This window comes from Oreochromis aureus, linkage group 14 (assembly GCF_013358895.1).
Source record: "Oreochromis aureus strain Israel breed Guangdong linkage group 14, ZZ_aureus, whole genome shotgun sequence".
NCBI lineage: Eukaryota > Metazoa > Chordata > Actinopteri > Cichliformes > Cichlidae > Oreochromis > Oreochromis aureus.
The window spans coordinates 1,827,221-1,853,894 of NC_052955.1; the positions used below are offsets into that span (position 1 = coordinate 1,827,221).

The window sequence follows — 26,674 nt, forward strand, 5'->3', positions numbered from 1 at the left end:
GCATTTAGTGTATATACATGGTCAGAGATGTTAGTCCCTTTTATGTGACGGTAAAGCCACCAAACCTTAAATTACTGTTCTGGGATGTCACTGTCTCTCTGGGCACATACGAGTAAAGACTCCTTACAGACAGATCTTTGATTACTCAAAGTGGAAACGTTTGAAGTCTAACACAAATTCTAGACTTGGTCTGGATGACTGTTTAGATCCTTCGGGTAGACAGAGGTGAGAGAAACGCGCAATTACGTCACTATGTTTATTTGTTTTGGGTTTGTTTTTCATCCGCTCACCTTCTATAAACGACAACAACAAGACAGAACATTAATTAACAGTAGAGACCTCTGATTGTGTCGTTACTGCTGATGTGATGTACAGTCATACCACATCTATGTACGTCCTGTACCGGCAGTTTCAAGTTTCTTTCAATCTCGCCTGCTCTGGCCAGAGTATTTTCCTCAGCAGGTGACTGTGTGAGGAAAATCTATTTGAAACATGAAGGTTGGTGGCCCAGGTGTAGATTTTCCCCACTTAACTTCTCGTCAAGGCTGTCCTCCTCACATTAACTCAGCCGGCTGATTTTTCAACTGTTCGGGAACATCTGCTGGGAAAGCTAATGGTAGCTAAGCTGTTTTGGCTAGCACAGACTTCGTGGTTGTGGCTAATTCTGAATTCTGATAAAACGTTGTAGAAGGGTAGAGTGGGGTCATGTTAACGATCTAATACATCCACCAAGGTGAAGTATAAATGAACGATTTACTGGACTTTAAAAGTACAATTCTTATATTTGCAATTTGTAAAAGATACAGAATTAAGAACTATGTGAAAGTTTACAATTAACTGAGTTACACAAAACACAGCTGGTAACAGGATAGAGGGTGATGCAATACCACAGTGAGAGCAATAACATTAAATGTCCATTCAGTGTAGAAAACATGTGGATTCAGAGTCTTTCCAGTTGAATTATTGCTGAAAGTTTTTGTCTTATGCCAAAAATCTTTACACTCACCTTCACTCTACAGCATTTTGAGTATTTCTAGCATCAAATTTGTGTTTCAGTTTTAATGTTGGAGATTTCTTACCTCTTGTTCCCGGCACTCCTCCATCTCCCTTTTGTCCTTTTATCCCAGGGCCTCCAATTTGTCCTTTTTTACCCGTGTTCCCACAGTGACCCTTCAAGCCTACAGCCACAAACACAACATTGCTTCAGTTCACACTTCCACTGCTTGTACCTGAAGCTTTGTGTCCTTTGGATCTCTCAGGACTCTCCAGGATCATGGAACAACCCCACAAGTTTACTTTGTTCCCCCAGTTTTATTCCTTTGTTTCTAATTAAGCTAGTGTGACTGACCAGGCCGGGTTTACTGCAGACACCAGAAGTTGCAGCGAGATCTCCTGCAACTTTGTTCACACTCACCTTGAGGTCCACGATTTCCAGGGGACCCTGGAAATCCTTTTTCCCCACAGGGCCCTGGCTCTCCAGGTGAGCCTTTGTCTCCGGGAAACAACAGCAACTGTCTGGTTACATTTAGCCCCTTTGTTCCTGCAAGAGGTAACATTCAGTATTACATACAATACATATGTCAGCATGCAGGTGTGTGTTTGCGCTATGTTACTGTCACGTCCGGTGTGGCAGACGTGTGGAGTTTGTAGAAAAGGACCCAAAATGCGGCAGCTCTGGTGCAGGTGAGTATTTATTGACAGGAGTGGAAACAAACAGCGATGGCGGGGGAACATGAAACTGGAACCTAAACTGGGCAGAACTAACAAAACAAACCTGAACGAAGATGCAGGGAGGTACAGGGAAATACACCGAGAGGCGGACGGAGAGACGCAGGAAGAGCAAGGTGAACAACACAGACGAACCAGCAACGAGGACGGGTGAACACACACTATAAATACACACCAGTAATCAGGGGATGGGAAACAGGAGGGAAACACACCTGGGAAACATAACAGCTGACGGGGCAGGGGAAACGTAAACAGAACGCACTGACATAAGACAGAGACCTTCAAAGTAAAACAGGAAACACATGCACGTAATGACACAGACTCAGAGACACAGACTAAACATAGAGACCTACTACACTAAGGGGATGCACAAGCAGGGAAGACACCAGACAGAGGGAACACCACTAAACCCTAGGAAACCCAAAACAACAGTCATAATACAAACCAATAACACTGGGTCACCGACCCAGGACCATGACAGGTACCTTTTTGTCCAGGACAGCCCTGAGGTCCTGGTAAGCCACATCCACCCGGTGGGCCTTTGTTCCCATTCATCCCTCAAGCACAAACAAAGAGCAGCTCTATAAATCGCTTCACCTTCAGATATCAATATGATATCATTTAATAACATGAGTAAATAAGAGAGCATTAGCACACATATAGATAAGGGACAGAGTTTTTGGTACAATAAGGTCCGCTTTCTCTTCCCATTACAGTTTCTGTTGACCATTTAACCAAAGCAGACTTTGGTTGCATGTGGACATATCTCAGGATGTGCCGTAAATACAAATAAAGTCTGTGGGAAATCTCTGATGGACTGAAGTTATGAGATAACTGGAAACCCCTTTAAACCCAGTGCCGTAACCTTCCAAACCATTCAGTCATTGCAGGCTGCACTGACTCAATGTGTAGTTTTCTCGGGATGTGCACATCAGGTTATGTGGAAGGTTACGATGTAAGGATTAAAGGTTTCATCCTCACTTACAAAGTAGATCTCCAGCAAAAGTCTAAATCAGGTCAACAGTACTACTTTTTAATGAAAATGACACAAAGAACCTGACCTAAGTATTTCAGCAATACAGTTGATAGTTGAATTATTCTCAGTGTGGTTATACCACAAGACACATCCACACACAGCAAACATGATACCAAATACAGGTGGATGTAACTGATGAGCCTATAAAAGTAGAGCAGTGATCTTTTAAGTACTTTTCAGTGCAATGAGGTTGAGTCCAGAGGGGAACAGTCAGCAGTGCAGGAGGTTCAATTCATTTTGCAAATGCATGATACATACGCGGAGGTTAAAGTGCATTTAACTTTCAGATTCTAGAAGCATAAACTGAATTAACAAGATGTTCAGCACATATTTAAGAGCCGAATAGTATCAGTCCCAGATTGGTGTCCATGCACCAACTCTCCTTCCTCATTCTGGTCTGCAGATTTTTTGCTGTCAGAGATAAGACCTACCACAGTGGTACCATCAGCAAACTAACAATTTAACGGATGTAAAGTGACAGAAGCAGTTTGTTGTGTAGAGAGCGTACATGAGTGGAGACAAAACACCTCATGGTGTTGTGTGAATTTAAACAACCCACTTCCTACAGAAGGAACTTCAACTTTCTGTTCTTTCTATAGAAAGTGGTTTGTATCATATCTATCTAACAGACTCCAGTTTGTGCATGTAAATGGAGAATGCTGTTCACACGCTGAGGTTAATTATGGAGTTCCACAGGGTTCAGTGCTAGGACCAATTCTGTTTACATTATAAATACTTCCCTTAGGCAGCATCATTAGAAGACATAGCATACATTACAAAAGAATAGAGTTTATTTTGAACATGTAAATAAAATAAATAATAATAAGAAAAAGCAGAAAAACTTTGTTAAAGTGAAGACGTCACATTGTCATGAGTATCTCATATCCACACTATGTGCAATTCTCTTTTTCTGACAACATTGCATTTTATTCTGTTGTATATAGTATTTTATTCTATTCTATTGTGTACAGCATCTTATTCTTATTATCGTATCCTATTCCAGTGTTTTCTTAATTTTTGCTGCTGTAACTTTGCACTGTCCACTTTCTGCTGTGACACAACAAATTTCCCGCGTGTGGGACTAATAAAGGTTATCTTATCTTATCTTATCTTATGCTGCCAAGCTGTTCTTGCCCAGATGATAATTGTGGACACTGACTGAAAGCAGATGGAAGGCTAAATATCCAAAAATGAAAAATCTCCAACATTCTAAAATCTAAATGGTTACTTTAATGTGGAGAAATGGCAGCTGTAAAACCTAGAGCTGTGGTTAATGTCACATTCATTCTGGGATATATGTGGAATTATATTTATGTCCTTATAAATGCACGAGCTAAAAATAATCAGAGCAAATCATTTATCTCAAAAGAAGTTTTGAGATAAATTATGGCTTCTTTGTGCGCACGTCTGCTGAGTTCTACGTGTTTAGCATTTACTTGTGAGGAATTTAATTGCACTCATGAAATGAAATTATTTTCTAAGATTATTTTTTTTGCTTGCACATTTGTTATGACATAAATATAATTCCATAGATATATGCACACCCTGAGGACAGACAAGAAATTAAACAGCATTGTGAAGCTAACCTGCAAACAGCAAGAATGGAGTGATTATTATTTCAGTCCTTACCAACAGGTCCTCTGACACCTATATCTCCCTTCCTGCCTGTGGGTCCTTGTAAGCCTGGTGGGCCACATGCACCCTGTAAAATCACAAAATTTAACACTCATATTAACCCTCCTTATTCTGTTAAACCAGGGGTCTCCAACTCCAGGCCTCGAGGGCCGGTGTCCTGCAGGTTTTAGATATAACCCTGGGTCAACACACCTGAGTCACATGATTAGTTCATTACCAGACCTCTGGAGGACTTCATGACATGTTGAGGAGGTCATTTAGCCATTTGAATCAGCTGTGTTGGATCAAGGACACATCTAAAGCCTGCAGGACACCGGCCCTCGAGGCCTGGAGTACATTCTTTGTGGTGCAGTGCTAGAAAGCTCCACATGGGGGCAGTCTCTGCTTGGTAACAGTCAGTCAGGCTCAGTGAGCTGTCAGGGTGGGGTTTGTGGCTAAACATAATAACACTTCAAACTGTGATTCCATTTAGCCAAACTGACGTGTCATGGGCGTGTCCCTAGCTACTCATTTGTTGATTAAATGTAAATCTGGAGTAATAAACTATTCAAAAAACAAGGGAAAAACAGGGGATGGCAGAGAATGTTAACAGCCACAGCGGGGGTAGCATGTGGTATGTTAGCTAACTAACTTACTGTGAAGGATGTCATCTGTCCCACTGAACACCTTCCTCATTTATAACAGGCGTTAGCATGGACAGCTATGATGGCTGCAGTGCACGTCTGCAGCCACGGGTAGTAATAAGTAGCCCAACATTTCACCATTACTATAGTTTATATTGATTATACTATTTATTAGCTGCAATTATTTCTGTAACAGCTGAGTAACAGTTCATGCAGCATGTGATTTTGTGAAACTTTACGACATCATGGTGATCCCGTAGGACGTTATATTGAAAAAAATTAAAACTGTGTTGTACAGCTCTCCCTGTGCACTTTCATATATTACTTGATATGGTTTCTTGAATTTTCTAAGGTCATTTTGGATCTTGCTAAAAACGAATGTCAAGATTAAATGCTGAGTGAACCCAGGTACTCGTGTTTGTGGCGAATGTTTTTACTGATTCTCACAGTTTGTGTCACCTGATTTTGGCCCAAATTAAACCAGCTCGAGCTCTTGTTGGTATCTAGCATCACACAAATTTGAACACTAGACTGCTAACAAACAGATTCTGAACGAACTCCTTCCTGTAAAGTTTCTGTGTACTGACCGGCTGGCCTTTTGGACCACTGTCTCCATTGGAACCAGGTTTTCCTGCAATACCTGGTGTTCCTTTACATCCCTTATCCCCTTTGAAACCAGGACCTGGAGGACCAGGAGGGCCCTTACAGCCAGGTGGACCTACAAAAGGACAGAAGATGTTGTTTACGTACTTTGTTTACATCAAGTTTAGTCATCTGGGAAGTCCAGACACCCTGAAAGTCCTCTGCAAATCCAACAATTCTGAGTATGGTTGTCTCTCCACACTGTGGGAAACTATAGCTGCATCTAATTAGTCGCACTTGAAGAAAATGCAAATCTCAAGCGCACACAGAAAAAAAAGCTAAATCCCCCACAGTAACCTCTAAATCATTTCACGGACGAGCCTTCTAGTGTGTCTCATCACCTTTTGATCCTCGACATCCAGCCGGTCCTATTCCACCCTTGCCTCCTGAAAAGCAGACTCCTTCCGTCCCAGGAAGACCGGGAGGGCCAGGTGGTCCAGGAGGTCCGGGGCAGCCTGGATTTCCTGATGGACCATATGGTCCAGGAGGTCCAAGGGAACCGGGAGGACCCTTCTCCCCGGTACACCCTGAGGAGACGAGAGGAGACAGCACCGTGTTTTTCTTCTTCTTTAGCTCTGACTGAACACTAAACACAGGATGTGATGACAGGACTCACCAGGTGGACCTTTCTCTCCATCTCGTCCCGGAGGTCCAGGCTTAGATACTGGGAAAAGAAACAGAGGTTAGGAAGTAACGTCGAAACTGATCATTTTGATTCTGTGAGAATTAAAGGTAGTGACTGTTTACTGTCTCTGAGGTTTGGTCTCTAGATTTTGGTCCTTGGATTTCGGTCTCTGAGTTTTGGGGGTCTTGTTAAAGGTTTTCTGTTCACTCTCAGTTTTATCCCAGTGATCCCAGTCATTCCACTAATCTTTTTTGTGCTATCTGAATTCTAGTCACTAATTACTGATGAACTTTTTATTACTGATTTTAATCTCATATTAGTCTCATTATTGTAATACTGAAATATAATTCTTATGCTATTACCAAGTCTCTGATTTCTATTTTTGTTTGCTTGTTTTTTTTAATGGGTTTTCTAGTAATGAGTGTGTTTTGCTTTCCTGTGTTTTGGTTCATCTTCTAATATGTGGAGTTTCAGTCTATCTAAGCATTTTAGTTCTGGTTCCTGTCTGGTCTGCATTTAATGTTGGAGGCTGTTTTGAGGGTTTATGGTTCAGTCTAGGGTTAGTTTTGTAGTCTTGGTCTTTAGCTTCAGTTTCTATTTATTCCTGTGTATTTGGTTCTCTCTGGGTTTTGCTGCTCTCTCTTTTGTCTCTCTGTCTTTGTCCTCTTGTGTTCCCATTGGATATCAGTCTTCTTCCATGTTTATTTTCTTTGTGTTGCTTTCTGTTCATGGTTCATGTCTTGCATTGCTTTGCTTCAATAAAAGCGCTGTTTTCTTGAATAACCTGCTGTGCATTTGGGTCTGCCGCCTGTGTGGAGGTGGCAGGGTAAAATTTCCCCTACCTCCCATTGCTCCTTTCTCTCCAGGAGGTCCAGGTATCCCATCCTGTCCCTGGTTTCCTCTTGGACCAGATGGGCCAGGAACTCCAGGTGGCCCAGTGTTACCTAAATATGGAGACATAATTCATGCACAGTGGTCTGTTCTTAGGGCTTAAGGCAATAAAAACAGGCAGCGAAGTGTATATTGGAACACTGCTGATGTACCTTTGAGCCCAGAGGGACCTGGAACTCCAGGTTTTCCTTTAGGACCATCACAACCTTTTTCACCAGTAGACCCAGGAGGTCCTGAAACAAACAGTCAGGGTTTGATGTAGCTTTTAGTAATTTATGTATGTATGTGTGTGTGTGTGTGTGTGTGTGTGTGTGTGTGTGTGTGTCTTTTAGAACACTTCATTAAAAAAGTCAATCAACAATTTATGTGATCTTTTCTATCTGTATGTCTCCATCCATGAATCACACCTTCGCAACCAGGTAGTCCAGTGGGTCCTTTAGGGCCACAGGGGCCACTGACTCCTGGGGGACCGAACAATCCATTGTTTCCTGGTGGTCCCTTACTACCTGGAGGTCCTGGAAATCCTGGACTTCCCTGAAAGGACAGAGCAGGAGATGATTCACTCTGACAAATATTGTCCCAATGATAAATACATAAATATGTCAGCTTTGTAGAGTGGTTTTTAAACCGCTTACCATTTGTTTTTTGCAACTTAAAATTTTACATCAAGTATGATTTTTCCTAAAGAGAATCATCCTATCAGTTCTATAAAATACTGGATGTGAAAACACTTTTACATTTGAAAACCAAATAATTGATTGTATTTCAGCCACTCATTGTTGCTTCTGTGTGTGTACAGTTTTATTCACGCCATGATTTTACTTTGCTTTGTTTGCAAGTTTCTAGGCCATGTGATTCTAGACTGAGGTGAAACACAAACCAAACCAAAGTTTATTTTTTATGTTAGTCTTCAAGATTCAAGAGTTTAATGACCTGGCTTATGTGCTTAACATGCAGGCTAATTTGTACATGTTGGAATACCTTAATGACAAAAAACAGGATATTAAAAACTTTGACATTAACGATGAAAAGCATAACACATGAAAGGTAATTTATGAAAACCATGCATTACCACTCTCAGCTGGCTTTGGAGTAATGCCCCAGATTTGTTTTTGAGTTATATAATTAACGTGTAATTATGGGTTGGGTCTCTAAAACTATGACCATAATCAGACTCAAGGGGCCGCCCTGGCATGGTCCAACACCCACCAGCAATGGTTGTACAGAGACCGAACGGCTCGTAGCAATGGGCCAGACACCCTACAATCCTGAAGCCCCGCCCCCCCCACAGGACACTCGGAGGGACGCAGTCAAATGGCAAAAGGCAAAACCGCCCATCCCCCTTCTAACTACAACCCCAGTCTACCTCTCCAGAGGCACTGAGACAGATCTCCACGTAACGGGGCAGAGACCACCAATACAGGCCTCGTGCCCGGACTGTGCTTTCCTCAGGGTGGTCAGAAGACATGTCTGACCACCCAACTATATCCTAAGTTCAGCATCCCACTTGCACTATACAGTGAGTAGAGCACCACATCCTCCTCCTTAAATGACCTGATGATTTGTCAGACTTGCTTCAGAATTGACCTATAAGCTTTTCCCATGGCCTCCCTGAACTCCTCCCATAACAGAATTTTTTATTCAGCTACCACCAGAACCACCCTCTGCTTGGCCTGCTGGTATCTGCCAGCTGCCACTGGAGTCCAACAACCTGACCAAGCTCATCAACCTCTTTCAGCTTGATGGCTCCCTACACCTTGAGTCACCACCACTTGGTTTGGTTGTAGCCCCAACAGGCACCAAACAACTTGCAGCTGCAGATCTGCACAACTAGTCTCGAGATTTATTTCATTTCATAGGGCTATTGATGATCCCTCTACCACCTGAGCTACAGCCACCCTGTCCATGTGGGGTTTCTTGAATTGGATCAAGCCTTTGACTGGATCTTGCATGACGTCATCTCCAATACTCTTTGGGAACACAGCCTATGTCCGGTGAGTTGACTGTTCCACCAAAATGTCACCAGTGCTGTACAATGCCCACCCTTTCACTAATGCTCTTCATCCTCTGTATGGACACAGCAAAGACTGACTTGAAGGACTAGCCCTAAAGAAAGAAACAGAGTTCAAATATCTAGACCAATCACTTCCAGTGGTGGCAATTTTGTCCTGGATGCATGAACGCAGGTGAACGCAGAGTGCCATCCTCTCTAACCAAAAGATGCCCATTCACCTCAAGCCAAACATTTACAAGAGCATCATGTGCCCGTTAGCCCTCTATGGATCTGAGTGCTGGCCAGCAACAATAAACAGACTCTCCATTCAATGGAAATGGGCATGTTATCCTAGGCCTTACTGTATGGGGTCACAATATGAATAAAAACGTCAGAATGAGTTGCACCAACTGCAGATAAGGTGCAAGAATTGTAGCTTTGAGGCTATGGACACATGGAAAAAGCACTGAGTGATGAAAATCTCCTTACACCTCAGTCCTCAAGGATGAAAACCCGTAGGGAGACTAATGAAGCAGTGGCGCGACCAACTTAAGGAAGAAATGCACTGTGTGAAAAACGTGTCAGAAGATGTCTTTGATCTTTCCAGTTGAAGACGGATGCCCACTGCAGCGAACCCTGCACTTACCTGGGGTAAGAAGAACTGCCATCATAAACAAATAACAAATTTCCCACGCGTGGGACTAATAAAGCTTATCTTAAACGGCTTTATGAAGAAAATATTTTATACTATAACCAATATAATATGAACTTCAAATTATATGCACCTTATCTCCTGGATATCCTTTAGATCCTGGTCCAGGTGGACTAGGTTCTCCTTTACAACCTTTAGGTCCATTGTATCCTTGACTTCCAACTGCACCAGGAGGACCACAAAGTCCAGCACAACCTTTCTGACCCTTCAAACCTGGAGAGAAAACACCATGAGAGCCTTTAAATTTTTTTCCTCTCCTTCCAGAATTAATACTGAGAAACATTGCAACAGAAAAGCATTTTAGATGTTTTATGTTTCTTCACTCAGGCAGGGGGACATTACCTGGTGCCCCTAGTTTTCCTTTGTCACCACGGGGTCCACAGCTACCAGGAGGACCTTTCCTTCCATCTCTACCAGGGTCACCAGGAAGTCCTGATAAACACATACAGTTGTTGTTGATAGTCATGTAGAATCATAAGAATTTTTCTGTCTGAATTTTGGTGTCTAACAGGGCTTCACATTTCAAGACTGCATGACAAGAAGTGACAACATGACAGCAATCAGTGTCACCAGAAAAAACAGCAAATTATGGAGAAAACCCCTGGTACACCATTTTTAGAACACAAAGTGAGGTGCATATCCTTAACATGGCTCTCACACAGTGTTGGAAGAGAAGATTTAGGCTTAGTGGTCTAGGTGCCAGCAGTCAGTGTTGAAAGCTGGTGATGATTGGCTGGGATGCTCATTTTGGTCAACTTGACATCCCCTTGTTAGGGTCGGGGTTAACCCTAACCTAACCCCTATCTCTTTCAGATACAAAGAAATTACAGAGAGACTACACTTTGTTTACAACTCTCACAAACTTCCTAACATGACAGTTCACCTTGAGGCCCACAGTTTCCAGTTCGACCCTTGGTTCCATCTTGGCCTCGTGGCCCGGAGAAGCCCTTGTCTCCTTTATCGCCAGTGAGGCCTCTGAGCCCTGACAGTAAGAAAGGAAGAAGACAGGTCACTGTAATGAAGGCACATAATCCACTTTGTCTAACAAATTAAAGAAATCATATACAGTAAATTGTGTTAATCAGTGAGCTTTAGCAGCACCGGCAGGCTAGTGTTTACAGGTTAGTGTTGTAAACTCAGCTAACCACTCTGAGAGAGAATGTAACACGATAAATACAAGCTTCAACACTAAAGAGTGATACTCAATAGAATAGAACAGATTACCTGCTAAACCTTTCTCTCCAGGCTCTCCAAATATCTCAATGTTTGTCTGAAGTCCTTTTGGTCCAGTTTCTCCTTGGTCCCCTCGAGGTCCCGGAGCACCCTGAGAGCCACAGAACCCATTTGCACCCATCTGACCTGAGAGGCAGAGTAACAGAGAAGGGTCAGACAGACAGACAGACAGACTTTTGGTGAAAATAACTGACTCGCTGGTGGCTAAATGAAACCTTTTGGTCCTGGTCGTCCAGGCTCTCCTGGTTTCCCGTCATCTCCTGGAATCCCAGGTGGTCCTGGAGGACCCATGTCTCCTCTGATTCCTAAAAAACAAATATATGTTGATATTGCTATTCAATATAACATTAAACACGAATTATTTCATTTGCCCATACATACATCTTTACACTATTGTTTCATTTTTATTAGCAATCAAAAACTTTACTACCAGTCTTAAAGATGCACAAGGTTCATGGATTAGGGTTAGAGTTAGAGTTTTTTTACCTATGGGACATACATAACAGCCTCCATCCGATTTCTAATCTACCCTTCATCTCTAAAATACTTGAAAAAGTAGTTGCAGTTCAACTTCATGTACACCTGGTTAATAATAACATCTACGAGAGATTTCAATCTGGTTTTCGTTCATGTCACAGTACAGAAACTGCTTTACTTAAAGTCACTAATGATCTTCTAATCGGAGCTGACTCTGGTCTTCTCAACATTCTTGTACTTTTGGATCTGAGCTCAGCCTTCGACACCATCTCTCACTCCGTCCTTCTAAGCAGACTTTCCTCTGTCTGCATCTCTGACACACCCCTAGCCTGGTTTCAATCATATCTCCTCGACCGCTCCCAGTTTATTTAACTGAAATCATTCCGCTCTCGTCTATTTCCCGTCACTTCTGGTGTACCCCAAGGCTCAGTCTTAGGCCCTCTTCTCTTCATAATATACATCCTCCCTCTTGGTACCATTTTCCGCAAATTTGATTTTCACTTTCACTGTTTTGTTGATGACACCCAGTTATACCTCTCTTGCAGGCCTGACTTCTCCCTCCCTCCTTCTTCCCTCACAGAATGTCTATCTGAATTAAAGTCCTGGTTTAGCTCGAATTTTCTAAAGCTCAATGAGGATAAAACTGAAATCCTCCTTATTGGCACCAAATCCAGCCTTTTGAAAGCGAACCATTTCTCACTCACTATCGATAACTCCACAGTTTTCTCTTCTCCTCAGGTAAGAGCCTCGGTGTCATCCTCGGCAGTTCACTTTCCTATAAATCTCACATCAATAATCTCACCCGTTCTGCCTACTTCCATCTACGTAACATAAACAGATTGCGTCATTCTCTTTCCACCCAGTCTATGTCGATTCTTGTCCACAGTCTCGTTACCTCCCGTACTGACTACTGCAATTCTCTCTTGCATGGTCTCCCCCATAAATCCCTCCAAAAGCTTCAACTGGTTCAGAACTCTGCTGCAAGCATTATTACCAGAACCCCTCCTACCAGCACATCACCCTGTTCTTCAGGAACTTCACTGGCTCCCTGCGAAGGCCATTCGTAACCTCGCACCTTTCTGACCTGTTAAGCACTACCTTTTCTGCCCGTTCACTTCGATCTTCTTCTTCTATCCAGCTTGCTGTACCTTCCTTCCACCTCAGCACCATGGGAAGCAGAGCTTTCAGCTGCTCTGCTCCCAGGCTGTGGAGCTCTCTACCCCCAGATATAAGAAACATTGGTTCTACCCTAAATCTCAACTCAAAACCATCTGTTCAAATCGAATCAAAATGAACCCACTGTTTGTTAATTTTATCTTGTTCTTTTGTATTATTGTTCTTTATTGTGTCATTGATCTATTATGTGTTTTTATCTATTGTACAGTGTCCTTGGGTGTCTTGAAAGGCGCTTTATAAATAAATTTTTTTATTATTATTATTAGTATCATCATTATTATTATTATTATTATTATTATTATTATTATTATTATTGTTATACTCAAATAAAAATGCTATGAAAATTGAACTGTGAGGCTAAAACAATTCCTTCTAAAGGGAACATTGTCTGCTTTCTGAATCTAACCCTACCCTTCAGTGGGTCACCAGCACTCTGGTATAGGTTGAGATCAAAAATGTAGTTTTAGTCCATCTTTAAACTATTTTTCCCCATCAAACTTTTCACTGACAAAAGACACTAAACTAAACTTGAAACATGCACCATGCACAGAAATACTCATATCACAGATATAACCGAGCAACACTGGTTATGCCTCCTCACCTGGGCTTCCTGGCTCCCCATCACTACCTCTCTGGCCTTGTGGTCCCATCGTTCCTATAGGTCCTGGTTTTCCAACATTCCCTTTGGACCCAGATGGCCCCTGAATCCCCAATACTCCTGTGCCAGGCCGCCCAGCGTCTCCCTTCAAACCTTTTGGGCCTCGGCACCCTGAAGGAGAGGACAGTATCAGAGCAGATCTGTTTCTGTTTGGTGACATCAACTCTACCCAGACTAGTTGTCGGATGTGATACCTGGAAATCCAGTGAAGCCCGTCGGTCCTGGCTCTCCATCAGGTCCAGGAGGTCCAGGTACACAGATTCCAATAATACCAATGGGACCAGCTACACCACACAAACCTCTGTGACCTGAGAAATACTTCACCTCAGTTTAAGTGTAAATGACTTGAATGCATTTCTGTCAAAGACTTTTTTGGGTAGGTTACCCTACAACATAATAACTGGCTCTGGACATTCATTTACGTATTTTCTCCCTTTCTTAGAGAACCATAGAGAATCACCTACACAAAGTTCCTCTCGATCTTATTGTGAAACATAATTTGTTGCTAAACAGTTCGCCCTTGAATCAGCAGAGCTGGATCATCAGTTTATGGGTTAACTACCTTTGGATCCTGGCAGACCAGCTCGTCCCAGTGGTCCTGGCTCTCCATTTATTCCTTGAGGTCCAGGGTCACCTGGAGGTCCTACAGAGCCATCTTCTCCCTGAAGTCCTGACTGACCCTTTGGGCCTGGAAAACCAAAACCCCTTTCCCCCTGAGACCACAGAGAGCAGCAGAACAGGAAACCAGTAAATGAAATTTATAACCAGTTGGCAAACAATGATTCATATAATCTTCTGATCTTCTTCTGATATATTCACCTTATAAAGAAGTTATTTAATCAGCTCTTAATAAGTGTGAGCTGACTGAGGTGAGTCTGAACGTCAGACAAACCAACATGTGACAGATAATAGTTTATTACAAATGTCAGAAAACCAGCTGCCTGAAGCGATGACACAAATGCTTTCAACAGTACTGTTGCTTATTCAAATCACTGGTCTTTGTTCAGGTCAAAGATTCTCCACTAAACATGACTAAACGGTAGCATCAGTTTTCAATCAAGGTTTCAGCAACCTGCAGCTCCGGAGCCGCATGCGGCTCTTTAGTCTTTATACTGCGGCTCCGTGGTTTGGGAAAAAAATTGTAAAAGTATTTAGCTGAACGGTATTTTATTGGTGTTAGTTCTTTTTTAACTTGTAGTTCTAAATTGGAATATCATGATCTTGAAATATAAAAATAAAATGATATTTTATTATCTAAATAAGAGTCACACTCCCGAAAGCCGGTATACCCGCCGAAACGCCGTGCATTTATCGAGACTTTCAACCCCAGGTAGGCCATGGGGAGAAATGTAAGAAAAGAAAAATATCTGAAGAAAATAGAACATTTAATGATGCCTGGGCAGATTAATGGGCAGATGATGCCTCTTAATTCAGACCAAACTGAGGTACTCAGTTGTATTGTACTCGGCCCTGAAAATCTTAGAAATATGGTATCTAAGCAGATTCTTACTCTGGATGGCATTACCTTGGCCTCCAGTAATGCTGTGAGGAACCTTGAGTCATTTTGACCAGGACATGTCCTTCAATGCACATATTAAACAAATATGTAAGACTGCTTTCTTCCATTTGCGCAACATCTCTAAAATTAGAAATATCCTGTCTCAGAGTGATGCTGAAAAACTAGTTCATGCATTTATTACTTCCAGGCTGGACTACTGTAATTCTTTATTATCAGGATGTCCTAAAACTCCTGAAAAGCCTTCAGCTGATCCAAAATGCTGCAGCAAGAGTCCTGACAGGGACTAGAAAGAGAAACAGATTTCTCCTGTTTTGGCTTCCTTCATTGGCTTCCTGTTAAATCCAGAATTCAAAATCCTGCTCCTCACATACAAGGTCTTAAATAATCAGGCCCCATCTTATCTTAATGACCTTGTAGTACCATATCACCCTATTAGAGCACTTCGCTCTCACACTGCAGGCCTACTTGTTGTTCCTAGAGTATTTAAAAGTAGAATGGGAGGCAGAGCCTTCAGTTTTCAGGCCCCTCTTCTGTGGAACCAGCTTCCAGTTTGGATTCAGGAGACAGACACTATCTCTACTTTCAAGATTAGGCTTCAAACTTTCCTTTTGCTAAAGCATATAGTTAGGGCTGGACCAGGTGACCCTGAATCCTCCCTTAGTTATGCTGCAATAGACGTGAGCTGCCGGGGATTCCCATGATGCATTGAGTTTTCCTTTCCAGTCACCTTTCTCACTCATTGAATCAACAAGTGTTAATAGACCTCCCACTGTCGCCAAAGTGCTTGCTCATAGGGGTCATATGATTCTTGGGTTTTCTGTATCTACTGTACAATATAAAGCATCGAATCATATCTGTTATTAATCTCTGTCTCTCTTCCACAGCATGTCTTTATATCCTGTTTTCCTTCTCATCACCCCAACCAATCACAGCAGATGGCCCCTGCCTGCTCCTGAGCCTGGTTCTGCTTCCTGTTAAATCGGAGGTTTCTTCCTGTTAAAGGGAGTTTTCTTAATGACCTTCCCACTGTCGCTCAAAGTGCTTGCTCATAGGGGTCATATGATTGTTGGGTTTTCTCTGTATCTACTGTACAATAAAGGCTCTCAGAGCCTTCAGTTTGACGAACTACAGGCCTCTTCTGCGCCTTGAGGCTGTTATTGTGATTCGGACACTATATAAATAAAATTGAATTGAATTGAATAGAAACAGAAAACTAAAACCAAAAAGAGATTCTATCATTAATGAAGCCACAGGTACACTATACTGCCAAATGTAGTCACTCATCTGCCTTCACATGCAGATGCATATTAGTAACATCCCATTCTTAACCCATAGATGATGCATCCCATTCTTAACCCATATGATGCCGCCCACCCTCTGCAACTATAACAGCTGCAACTATTCTGGCAAGGCTTTCCACGAAGTTCAGGAGTGTTTATGGGAATTTCTGAACATTTTTTCAGAAGAGCATTTGTGAGGTCATCAGACACTGATGTTGGACGAGAAGGCCTGGCACGCATTCTCTGCTCTAATTCATCCCAAAGGTGTCCTGTCAGGTTGAGGTCAGGACTTTGTGCAGGCCAGTTAAGTTCTTCCAAACCAAACTCACTCATCTATGTCTTTCTGGACTTTTTTTTTTCTACGGACAGCTGTCTTTGATACAGGTAACAAGTTGAGGCTCCCAGTGTCAGCTTGTTACCTGTATAAAATACACCCAGGAGCCAGAAATCTTACTGATTTATAGAGGGTTCAAATACTTCCAAATATTTCCTTCATGAAAATGCAAATTAATTTTTAACTTTTTTGAAATTCATTTTTCTGGATATTTTGTTATTGTTCTGTCTCTAACTTTCAAATAAACCTACCATTGAATTATAGACGGATCATTTCTTTGTTAGTGGCAAACTCACAAAATCAGTTCAGATAATCTTTTCCCTGACTGTATGTTTTTCATTTGTCCTCCAACTGCAGAAACTTTGGAGAACAACTAATCTTCTGAGGTCACAGTTGTGACTGGTGACAACAACAACCATTTTTGGTACTTTTATGGGCTGTGTTAAAAAAGTGTATTCTGGAAACACAGAAAACGCAGTCTTGTGGCGATTAGCACTGTTGCCTTGGAGTTGGGTAGTCTTTATCTCTCACCAGTTGTGTTGTCACAGTTTGCCGAGGATGTTGGTCCCTTTCAGTTTGTTTATGGTAACAACTTTCTGTTTGATTGAGTTACCTTTGGTCCCGGCATCCCAGGAGGTCCTGATGGTCCTGCTCGTCCTTTAATGCCAAAACTTGGTACACCTGGGGCTCCTGGGAAACCCTTCACTCCTGAGATGATATAGAAGTTATTAACTAAAATGATGATAAGGACCTTTTTTAACCCTGTGAACTCCAAGTCTCAGAGGCTCCAACGCTATGACATGAAAGTCTTTGTTTTTTGTTTGCCAAACTGTAAAACATAGAGTTAGGGTTAGGAAGGGGGGTTCATTCTCAACATTCATAATAATTCAAGATTAGTTCATGTAAAAACTCTTCCTGAACTGACCTTTGACGCCTGGGAAGCCTGGAGGTCCCTGGACTGAAAATCCTTTATCTCCCTTTTCTCCCTTTGAACCACAAGCTCCTCTTGGTCCTTTAGTTCCCACGGCACCTGAGACCAGCAGAGAACACAGGTGAATCAGGGGGTGAACATAACGAGACAGAAGCGATAAAAAGAGCTGGATGTCATGGAGTGTGCATCTCCAGCAGGTGGAATCACTGACTGATGTGCTCTTTCTGAAACGCTGTAACTAAATTTAAGCATCTAATTCATGTAATTCATTATTATCAGGATGTCCTAAAAACTCCCTGAAAAGCCTTCAGCTAATCCAAAATGCTGCAGCAAGAGTCCTGACAGGGACTAGAAAGAGAGAGCAGATTTCTCCTGTTTTGGCTTCCCTTCATTGGCTTCCTGTTAAATCCAGAATTGAATTCAAAATCCTGCTCCTCACATACAAGGTCTTAAATAATCAGGCCCCATCTTATCTTAATGACCTTGTAGTACCATATCACCCTATTAGAGCACTTCGCTCTCACACTGCAGGCCTACTTGTTGTTCCTAGAGTGTTTAAAAGTAGAATGGGAGGCAGAGCCTTCAGTTTTCAGGCCCCTCTTCTGTGGAACCAGCTTCCAGTTTGGATTCAGGAGACAGACACTATCTCTACTTTCAAGATTAGGCTTCAAACTTTCCTTTTTGCTAAAGCATATAGTTAGGGCTGGACCAGGTGACCCTGAATCCTCCCTTAGTTATGCTGCAATAGACGTAGGCTGCCAGAGATTCCCATGATGCACTGGGTGTTTCTTCTTCACTCACTATGTGTTAACAGACCTCTCTGCATTGAATCGTACTTGTTATTAATCTCTGGCTCTCTTCCACAGCATGTCTTTATCCTGTCTTCCTTCTTTGTAAGATTTTTCTTGACGTATGTTCTAAGTAAGTTGGGAACGCCTTTGGTGTTCCCCGGATGAAGGAGGTTCTGGGCTTCTCTGCTTAGGCTGCTGCCCCGCCGAGACCTTGGATAAAGCGGATGAGGATGGATGGATGGATGTTCAAAGTTCTGTATTAGCGTTCCTTGAGCCCGGTTTCCTTAGTTTCTCTGAGGCTACATTATTTATGCTTTTTGTTGTTCATGTTTCGTGTCAGCCTGTCCTCGTCTCATCTCCATGTTCTGCTATTCTGTCAGTCTTCCTGTCATGTACCCGGGTCTGTGTGTTCTCTCTGTGTTCTGCCTTCACGTTCCCGTGTTCATTTCTCCGTGTTTCATTCATTCGTCTGTCATGTCTCCATGTCTGTTTCTTTCCCAGTCCCAGTGTCAAGCCCACATGTCTTAGTCTCAGTTTGTTACTTCTTGTTTTTTCCTTCCCACTGTTGCCAAAGCGCTGGCATACATTGGCTCGTATGATTGTTGGGGTTTTCTTTCAATTACTGTAAGAAAACAGTGTTTACCTTCCAACACAAAGCACCTTGAGGTAACAGTTGTGGTGATTTGGTTAAAGCTCTTTGGGTTTGTCAGTAAAACATAAATGGACACATTTGTTTGTCTCACCTTCCGGTCCAGAGACTCCAAATACACCTTTCTGTCCTTTCTGACCTGGATCTCCTGGAGAAACAATCATATTTCCTTGTGCACCTTTTTCACCTGAAACAGGAAACAGACTGTTAGCTTTGTGTCTGATCCCTCTCCTCTCAATTCCAGACTATTCCTGGGCAGATTTACCTTTTTGTCCAGGTTGTCCTCGCTCTCCACGGTCTCCCATGTTGCCTTTACTTCCTGGAGGCCCTGGCTCGCCAATACCAAGAGGTCCCAAAGGTCCCATCTGCCCTGTTGGTCCCCTGGGACCAGGGGACCCACACAAGCCCCTGTCTCCTTTTTGCCCCAGCGGTCCCTGAAGGAGAGAACAGCAAACCATCTTCACTGAATCACACCTGACCTGAGAAACTGTTAAAACTTGATGGTTTCTTCCTAAAAGCCACCATCAGCAAGGTCAAAGGAGTTTGCAAAGAAAAGTGTCTGGACTTCTTTAAGTTGGTTGAAGACGTTTCACCTCTCATCCGAGAAGCTTCTTCAGTTCTAAGGTCAAATGGCCGAGAGTCCCAGATTTAGTCCCAGACTCTCGGCCATTTGACCCTAGAACTGAAGAAGCTTCTCGGATGAGAGGTGAAACGTCTTCAACCAACTTAAAGAAGTCCAGATGCTTTTCTTTGCAAACTCCTTTGACTACGATGAGCTGGATGACTGAGAACCTTCACAGACACCATCAGCAAGGCACTAACTGTGGCTCCATCTAGTGGCAGAATTAGTAAATACACTCTGTTGGAGTGTGTTTACCTCACAATATAAAGTGCCTTGAGGCAACAAACGATATAAACAGCAGGTGTTAAGGCTCTGGATTTTAGAACAAATGTGCCTTTTTTAGCATCTGTAATAAGCTGATCAAAGATGCATACGACTAATCCAAATTTACTGACTTAAGACGTGTCATCAGTACCAAACCATGGGCGCTTCCTTCGCACCACAAAGAGCCTTTTTTGCCAGCTAGCAGCCTAAATACAACAAATGTTATTGGTTCTGCCATCTTTACACAGAAATGATTTTCATACTATTATTATTATAAAATAGTATTTGAAGTAAAACTAGATGAGGTTGGAGGGCGATAGTCTCCCTCATGCATGTGCAGGAAGGAGTTCTGTGTTGTAGTTCTGGATCTAACTTTATGATTTTATGAATCATCTGTAGATATTTTCTCTCTCTCTGTGAATGTGGAACAAAGAGAGAATCATAGTCAGACACAGTCTCAATCAGTTCAATCGGTTAACTGATATGTAATATATTCGTAATATATAGCAAAGCATACAGTACTGTGCAAAAGTCTTGCGTCACTCGTTTTTTTTGCAGGAAAATGGGTAACATGTGCAGAGATTTACTGAAACGTGCAAACATACATAGAATTCCAATATTTTAGACAAAAACTGAGTTTGTAGAGTTGAAACGAGCTTGAAAGTGAATATTTGTTATGACTGCCTTTATTCTTCAGCACAGTCTGAACTCTCTGAGGCAGCTCTCTGCAGTTGCTTCAGGAATAGCTTTTCAGGCTTCCGATCCATGTCTTGTTGAATCAACTTGCTGTGGTTTGGGATCATTGACCTACTCAACAATGAAGTTGCGGCCATAAAGATGGCTCGGATGGTATTTTGTGGTGAATCAAAACCTGATGGTACTTTTCTGCACTCATAATTTCATCAATTCTGACAAATCTCCAACACGATTGGTGGAAATTCAGCACCAAATCCTGACAGATGTCCACTGTTGCTCCTCTCCAGACTTGCTCTGTACAGGTGATGAGGGCTGATGCCCATCAGACGTGTTCCTCTGGTTTTCAGTCCAGTTCTCGTGACATTTTCATTTACCAGAGTTAAGAGGCTTACAGAGAAAAACCATTCCTTTAAAAACGGTGAGGTACAAGGACTGGACTGAAAATGAGTGGAACAGCATTCAAAGACCGTCAGAAAGCCGGAGAACTTTAAAATGTACAAGTCTGAATCCTTGGAAGCAAAATCTAAAGAAATGAGACTTGAGACACAAGACTTTTGCACAGTACTACATTTTTTTTGAAAAAAGTTGATTTGTAAAGTTTGTACATCTGATCCACACAAAATACAAGTAAACTCCCTCAATTACTTACAGTACTGAGTAAATACATTCGAGTCTGCGGCAGACTGAAGAAAACCGTGACTACTCACATCGTCTCCTTTTGCTCCCTGAAGACCTTTTGATCCTTGAACTCCTGGAGGTCCATCACTTCCCTGGTATCCCGGTTGTCCCGGATCTCCCTGTGATCCCTCCTCACCCTTCTGCCCCACCCTCGTCATGATGCCTGGGTCACCAGGAGGTCCTGAGAGTCCCCGGTAGCCAGGGAACCCCAGTGAACCCTGACAACAAGTGAGGGTCAAACACTGTGTGAAACTAACTCACACTTACTCATAATTACAGGATCTATTGACAACAGTCAAAGTTTGAAGATCCCAGAAGGTTTGGGCTCAGCCCATATGAGGGGATTAATCAATATGTGTCTATAAATGATGAAATACAACAGTAGACGCTGAGGTGATGCTTCACTCACCTGTGGACCAGGTTGTCCTCTAGGACCTTTCAGTCCTTTGAAACCTTTAGATCCAGGAAAACCAGCCAAGCCTGGAACCAAAATGACATCACAGAGGTAGACAGTTAAGACTTACCTGCTTAAGATCCAGGGTGAGTTATTTATGACATTATAATATGTTTAAAACATCATCGTTGGCTGTTTTCATTGTGTGGCAGCTAGGATTATATCAAACAACTAAAAACTAACATTTTATCTTTTAACTTGGCTAACACACACAGGTGGTACCGCTGTTCTTACCTGGCAGCCCGATATCACCTTTCTCTCCTTTTTTACCTGGGGGTCCAGGCTCAGCAGAAATAACAGGACAGGTGAAACACATCTCCCCCTTCTCACCTAGTAAACACCAAGCAGTCGGTTTTTAAATGAATCATGACAAACGCACCAGGAAGTCCAACTTCTTAAAAAATAAACAAAAAAACTGTAGTATGGAAAATATTTCTGTATTTTATTTAACCAGTGTTTGTTGTATCAGTAGTAATGAAGCTGCGATGACTCTGGATGAAAAACTCCGGTTGGCTTTGTCTCAACATAAAAATGTTTGAACAAAAAGTTTGTCTTCAAACAGAACAAGTTTGATGTCTTTGGTTTGGCTCAGCTGTACTGAAAGAGATTTCTGAAGTTTTATTTTGGTTCTTCAAAAATCAAAAATCTCATTCCAACCTCCATGTAGAAATTCTTTGTATTAAAGCCTGATGTGAAACACATGTCCACATTGGGCCACACAAACGTTTATATTACATGACCCACAACTCCAGCTCTCTCCCACTCACCCTTCTGTCCTCTCGTGCCTTTTTCTCCAAGAGGTCCCATCGAGCCCTTCAAACCTTTAGGTCCTGGCAGTCCTGCGCCTCCCTCGAGGTAGTCTGACAGTCACAAGAGACACATTAAATCAGACCGACTTTCAGCTGCTGGTAGTGCTGCGATTTAGTTTATGTTCTCTTTTAATTTCTCGTCTTTATTCTCTTTAAGCTTTAAAGACAAACGTCAGAGGGTGCGGGATGCTTCCCTGAGGGACACCACATGTTTAAAATGAAACATTACCTGGTATTCCTGGTTCTCCGGGCTCTCCGATAGCACCCTGAAGTCCTGGCTTTCCAGTCAGGCCTGTGGGGCCAACAGTGGAGGGGCCCTCTTCTCCTCGGTCTCCTTTTGGTCCAAATGATCCAGGTGGTCCCTGTATCCCCGGAGGACCAGGCAAAGGAACACCTGGAGTGAAGGATGGCAGACTGTCACCAAAGAGGAGGAACAGCTTCTGATAACCTTGAATATTATTCATTATTATATTATTCATATTTCTTTGCGCCAAGTCTGAGTAAAGTGTCAGCCTTTAAAAAGGCTTTTATTTTGGAAACGGGCACCAGCAGCAATTTTTTTCAGCTGCATGCTAAGCACACAATATCAGACAAGACCGACGAAAACTGAATAAATATACATTTTATGATAATAGATAATAATATATGTTACCTACTGTAGGTTTGAATATATCTCTACTTGCAGGCTCTGTTCCTTTAGCCTTCAAACACGCTGTTGTCCAGCCCGTTCTTAAAAAAAAGGAACCTTGATCATACCGATCTTGGGAACTATAGGCCGATCTCTAAGCTTCCATTCCTGTCCAAAATACTGGAGAGGATCGTTCTCTCACAACTCCAGCCGTATTTGGATACGAATGCCATCTATGATAAATTTCAGTCTGCTTACAAACCCTGTTACAGTACTGAAACGGCCTTGCTCAGAGTCCTCAATGATCTCTTTCTGATTGCTGACTCCAGACGCTCTTCAGTCTCGGTTCTACTAGATCTATCCTCGGCCTTTGATATGGTAGATCATAACATCCTATTAGCGAGGCTTGAACACACAATTGGCATTGGAGGTGGCGCCCTAGATTGTTTTAAGTCATACCTCTCTAATAGGTCCTTCTCGATCAATTTTGGCCCTTATTTCTCCTCTGCTGCACCTGTCTCCTGCGGCGAGCCTCAAGGATCTGTCCTTGGCCCCCTGCTCTTCTCACTGTATATGCTCCCCTTATGCTGGGCTTACACTGTGCGATTTTTGGCCCATTTTGAGCCGATTTTTGAGTCGTGCGACCGTTTTGGTGATCGGCCCGAGTTTGGCATCGTGTAGAATACATGGGGTAACGAGAAGCGATTAACACATCACGACCAGCTCCTGATCATCAATCGCTTGGTCGTGAGGGTGTCACCGCAGCCGCTCACACTGCGCACACGCAAACACATAAACGTCGGTGAAAAAGACGGAGCAGCACGGCGGTGCAGCGTGTGATCTGGACACAAGCGATGGAGGCACTTGTAGAACTTTGGAAAGCTCATCCAAGCCTTTTCGATGTGGCCTCACAAAATTATCACGACCACAACAACCGTGAAAAGAGTTGGATTTACACCGCTGCTCAATCACAGCTGCCTGATCAATGTTTTTCATTAGCACTTTAGCAAAGTTGATGGTGGTGGTGTGAGTCTGTGTGAGTGAGAGACAGAGAGGGAGAGCGAGCGACAGATTTTCTGTTATAACCTTCATGTTATGGACGCACAGTGTGAGCACTCGGGTCGCATCAGAGCATCGGGCCGTATAGTGTGAGACCCTGCATCATGACCTATGAACTTCTAACCCCTGCGAGTCAATCGTACAGTTTGAGCAGGAGCTGAATCGTGCGACTGAAAAAAATCGCACAGTGTCTGCCCAGCTTTAGGCGCAATCTTTGAGAAGTATAACATCGCACATCATTGTTATGCCGATGACATACAGATGTATTTCGAGCTAACTGATGATCCCTCTATGTCTTTGTATGGCTTTCGCGAGTGCATGCGTGAGGTCAAAAATTGTCTCGTAGGTAACTCTCTAATTCTAAACGACAGGAAAACGGAAATTATCATGTTTGACAGTAGAGTCCCCCGTGGCCAACTCCGTGACGCCCTCGGTTCCTTTAATAGTTTCCTCACCGACACTGTTAGTGACCTGGGTGTATTTTTGGATAGCTCTTTTAAGTTCGATAAACAAGTGTCTTCTGTTGGGGCGATCGTGGCTCAACAGTTGGGAGCTCGCCTTGTAATCGGAAGGTTGCCGGTTCGAGCCCCGGCTTGGACAGTCTCGGTAGTTGTGTCCTTGGGCAAGACACTTCACCCGTTGCCTACTGGTGGTGGTCAGAGGGCCTTGGCGCCAGTGTCCGGCAGCCTCGCCTCTGTCAGTGCGCCCCAGGGTGGCTGTGGCTACAATGTAGCTGCCATCACCAATGTGTGTATTGGGTGGATGACTGGATATGTAAAGCGCTTTGGGGTCCTTAGGGACTAGTAAAGCGATAAACAAGCCATTTACCATTTCTGTTGTTAAATCTTGTTTCCATCAATTGCGTCTTATTAGCAAGGCCAGACATTATGTTCCACATAGGGACCTTGGAAAGCTTATCCACGCCTTTGTGACATCTAGGTTGGATTATTGCAACTCACTTTACTTGGTCTTAACTCTCTCTCTCCTCCATAGACTCCAAATTGTTCAGAATGCAGCTGCTCGGTCTCCTTACTGGTAGTGGGCGGCGTGTCTCTATCACCCTGTCCTTGCTGATCTGCATTGGCTTCCCGTTAAGTACCGCATTCAATTCAAAATCTTGCTGCTTACCTTCCGAATTATTAACAATATAGCGCTAGCTACCTCATTGAGCTACTTAGATCATACACCCCTACTAGAGCATTAAGATCATCTTCCCAGTCACTCTTGGTGCTGCCAAGATCTTGGCTGAAGACTAGAGGTGACCGCGCGTTTGCCTTGGCTGCACCCGATTTATGGAATAACCTCCCCATCGCTATACGCGAGTCTGATTCCATCCATTCCTTCAAATCGCGGTTAAAAACCCACTTATTTAGCCTCGCCTTTTCTACCATTTAACACTTGCTTGATAGTTAGCTTAACGCTTATTCTTATCTTCGGCTTATTCTTAATTACTTTTAATTCATTTTTAATTTTTTGATTGTTTTATCCTCTACGCTTAGCTTTCTTTTATGCTTTTATATGCAATTCTTTTGCCTTCGTGTGTTTTAATGCCATTCAACCTGCTAGCACGTTTTGGTACCTTGCCATAGCCCTCATCCTTCCCTGTTACTTCATCTCACCCTCTTGCATGTTAAGCACTTTGGTACACTGGTTTTTAAATGTGCTATATAAATAAAGTTTGTTGTTGTTGTTGCTTATAATAATCAGTCCGCTGTAACTGTATGCCAGGTGTTTATTAGCAGCCAACATGAACGTTTGTACACTCGTAACAGCAAGTACAATTAGGTGAGAGAGAACCACAGCGACACCTGCTGGAAACCTCCGTAACAGCAGCAACGGCAGGCAGTATGGACAAACATAACATTACTGTTATCTACTTCCCCCTTTTCAGTTTTGTTTTTTCTTTTAGTTTTGTACTTCTCAGGCAAACCCAAATCAAACAACACCACTGTAATGGAAGAACTTCTCAGGTTATGGATTACACACAAAAAAATAAAGGTTCAAATGTCAAATGAAATTCACGGTAATCATTGTCATAAATGCAACAAATATGCAACATAACATGAGAGACAACACATTTCAAAACAGAAAATACAGCATCAGTGTGCTTTTAATCCACGTATTTACTATTTGGTTTAGACACTCTACCAGATCTGGTTCGGTACAAGTTGTCATCAGAGCGTACTTGGCATTTTGTGTGAATGGGTGGATGACTGGATGTGTAAAGCACTTTGGGGTCCTTAGGGACTAGTAAAGCGCTATACAAATACAGTCCATTTACCATTTTGTAGGTGTGATCTCTTGTTCAGACTGTTTTGTGCCAAGTTGTGGTGGGTCAAGTTGAACTTGAATTGTTTCATGTTTGTTGGTTTGTGCTTTATTGGGTTTAGTTTCATCCGCTCGTCGAGATGTGTCCAGTTCATTTTGTGTTGTAGCGAGCTTTTCGGGTTGAGGATCGCTCACAGGCAGAAGATGTTGTCTGTTGCGCCTGTATTCTTTTCCACCCAACTCAACTACATAAGAGCGAGGTT

General features: G+C 42.7%; 1 protein-coding gene across 1 annotated transcript in view; it reads right to left on the reverse strand.

Moving 5' to 3' along the window:
• The window catches only part of col4a3 (collagen, type IV, alpha 3), a 30,247-nt gene extending 4,794 nt beyond the window's left edge, over positions 1–25,453 (reverse strand). The window contains exons 1-28 of the mRNA XM_039597994.1: positions 25,305–25,453; positions 22,686–22,870; positions 22,415–22,507; positions 21,882–21,977; positions 21,603–21,673; positions 21,223–21,411; positions 19,199–19,367; positions 19,028–19,120; positions 17,488–17,592; positions 17,176–17,270; positions 13,992–14,142; positions 13,624–13,737; positions 13,373–13,540; positions 11,334–11,423; positions 11,110–11,244; positions 10,769–10,867; positions 10,228–10,317; positions 9,959–10,098; positions 7,588–7,714; positions 7,333–7,413; positions 7,132–7,233; positions 6,281–6,328; positions 6,006–6,191; positions 5,610–5,740; positions 4,394–4,466; positions 2,214–2,285; positions 1,415–1,540; positions 1,080–1,178 (exon numbers count right to left, since the gene is read on the reverse strand). Of these exons, the coding sequence (XP_039453928.1) occupies positions 1,080–1,178; positions 1,415–1,540; positions 2,214–2,285; positions 4,394–4,466; positions 5,610–5,740; positions 6,006–6,191; positions 6,281–6,328; positions 7,132–7,233; positions 7,333–7,413; positions 7,588–7,714; positions 9,959–10,098; positions 10,228–10,317; positions 10,769–10,867; positions 11,110–11,244; positions 11,334–11,423; positions 13,373–13,540; positions 13,624–13,737; positions 13,992–14,142; positions 17,176–17,270; positions 17,488–17,592; positions 19,028–19,120; positions 19,199–19,367; positions 21,223–21,411; positions 21,603–21,673; positions 21,882–21,977; positions 22,415–22,507; positions 22,686–22,870; positions 25,305–25,453 (3,277 nt within the window). The remainder of the gene's footprint in view (positions 1–1,079; positions 1,179–1,414; positions 1,541–2,213; positions 2,286–4,393; positions 4,467–5,609; positions 5,741–6,005; positions 6,192–6,280; positions 6,329–7,131; positions 7,234–7,332; positions 7,414–7,587; positions 7,715–9,958; positions 10,099–10,227; positions 10,318–10,768; positions 10,868–11,109; positions 11,245–11,333; positions 11,424–13,372; positions 13,541–13,623; positions 13,738–13,991; positions 14,143–17,175; positions 17,271–17,487; positions 17,593–19,027; positions 19,121–19,198; positions 19,368–21,222; positions 21,412–21,602; positions 21,674–21,881; positions 21,978–22,414; positions 22,508–22,685; positions 22,871–25,304) is intronic.
• Between the last annotated feature and the right edge of the window lie 1,221 nt (positions 25,454–26,674).